We start from the raw sequence: 1,042 nt of genomic DNA, 5'->3' as shown, positions 1-1,042 counted from the left end.
TGCTTCTGATTTCAGGAAGTAGTTAAATAAACAGCATAGATATGAATGATGCATTATTTAAATGCAGAACTTGCATATTACCAGTCTGTACCTTGCTGTTGCACAATCAGCACTTTCCCCTGATGCAGATAGTGGTGCTCTCGCAATGCCACTTAGAAATCAGAGCACAGAGTACGAAACCTCTCACGCTGCATAAACAGCTGGATTATAAAACAATCCTTCGCTGAGATATTTTAACACTTAACCATATTTTCTTGTAGATTTGGCATAATTTGAAGCTGATAACTCATTTCATTCTTAACCCCACACCTGCCTGGAATGCAACCAGGCAAAGTTTATACAAACTCCAAATGAACTCTGTATGTGTAGGACAATGCACTTTCCTTGACGAATTTTTTTTGTAATCTAAGAAAAATAATTAACCTTAACACTTTTAGGAAAATAAGTAAATAAATAAATAACACAACCAAACCCACCAACCCTTCCATTTCAATATTATTGCAGGAACGGAGGAAAAGAAAATACTTACCTGCGTACACGAGCATGGTGATGAGAAGAGCAGTCAAATGGACTCTGTATTTGGGATTAACACTCTCTGCTCGAAGTACGGCCAGCTGGAAAACGACAGAAAAGAGCAGTTCTATGCAGAACGCCTGCACCTCTGCAGTCTGCATCGGGCTGCTGCAGCCCTGCGAGAGGGCTCCGAAATGTGGCTCTGCCATCTCCAGACTCCAGATAAAGTGCATAAACGCCCTGGCGAGCACTGCGGCCACGAACTGAGCGGCGATCTTGAGTGCCCCGGTCTGGAGCGACACTCCCCCGCCCCACATGGGCTGCAGGGTCCCGCAGGGGTTGCAGGTGCTGCCGGGCAGAGTCAAGCCGTGCAGGACGGTGAAGCCGTAGGTGAGGGTGAGCGCCGTGTGCGGCTTCGGCTCCACGTTGCCGAGCAGGCTGAGCTCGTTCGTGCAGGCGCAGATCTGGAAGGTGCTGAACATCTCCAGGAGGAAGGCGAAGAGGCGCGGGTGCAGGCGCAGCCGGCGGC

General features: G+C 48.7%; 1 protein-coding gene across 1 annotated transcript in view; it reads right to left on the bottom strand.

Moving 5' to 3' along the window:
- The window catches only part of AQP11 (aquaporin 11), a gene marked incomplete at its 5' end in the record, with an annotated part of 12,747 nt that extends 11,710 nt beyond the window's left edge, over positions 1–1,037 (bottom strand). Inside the window, one exon of the mRNA XM_009079621.1 lies at positions 530–1,037. Coding sequence (XP_009077869.1) covers positions 530–1,037 — 508 coding nt within the window. The remainder of the gene's footprint in view (positions 1–529) is intronic.
- Between the last annotated feature and the right edge of the window lie 5 nt (positions 1,038–1,042).

The sequence above is a fragment of the Acanthisitta chloris genome, unplaced genomic scaffold (assembly GCF_000695815.1).
Source record: "Acanthisitta chloris isolate BGI_N310 unplaced genomic scaffold, ASM69581v1 scaffold3090, whole genome shotgun sequence".
NCBI lineage: Eukaryota > Metazoa > Chordata > Aves > Passeriformes > Acanthisittidae > Acanthisitta > Acanthisitta chloris.
This window is presented reverse-complemented; position numbering and strand designations above follow the sequence as displayed.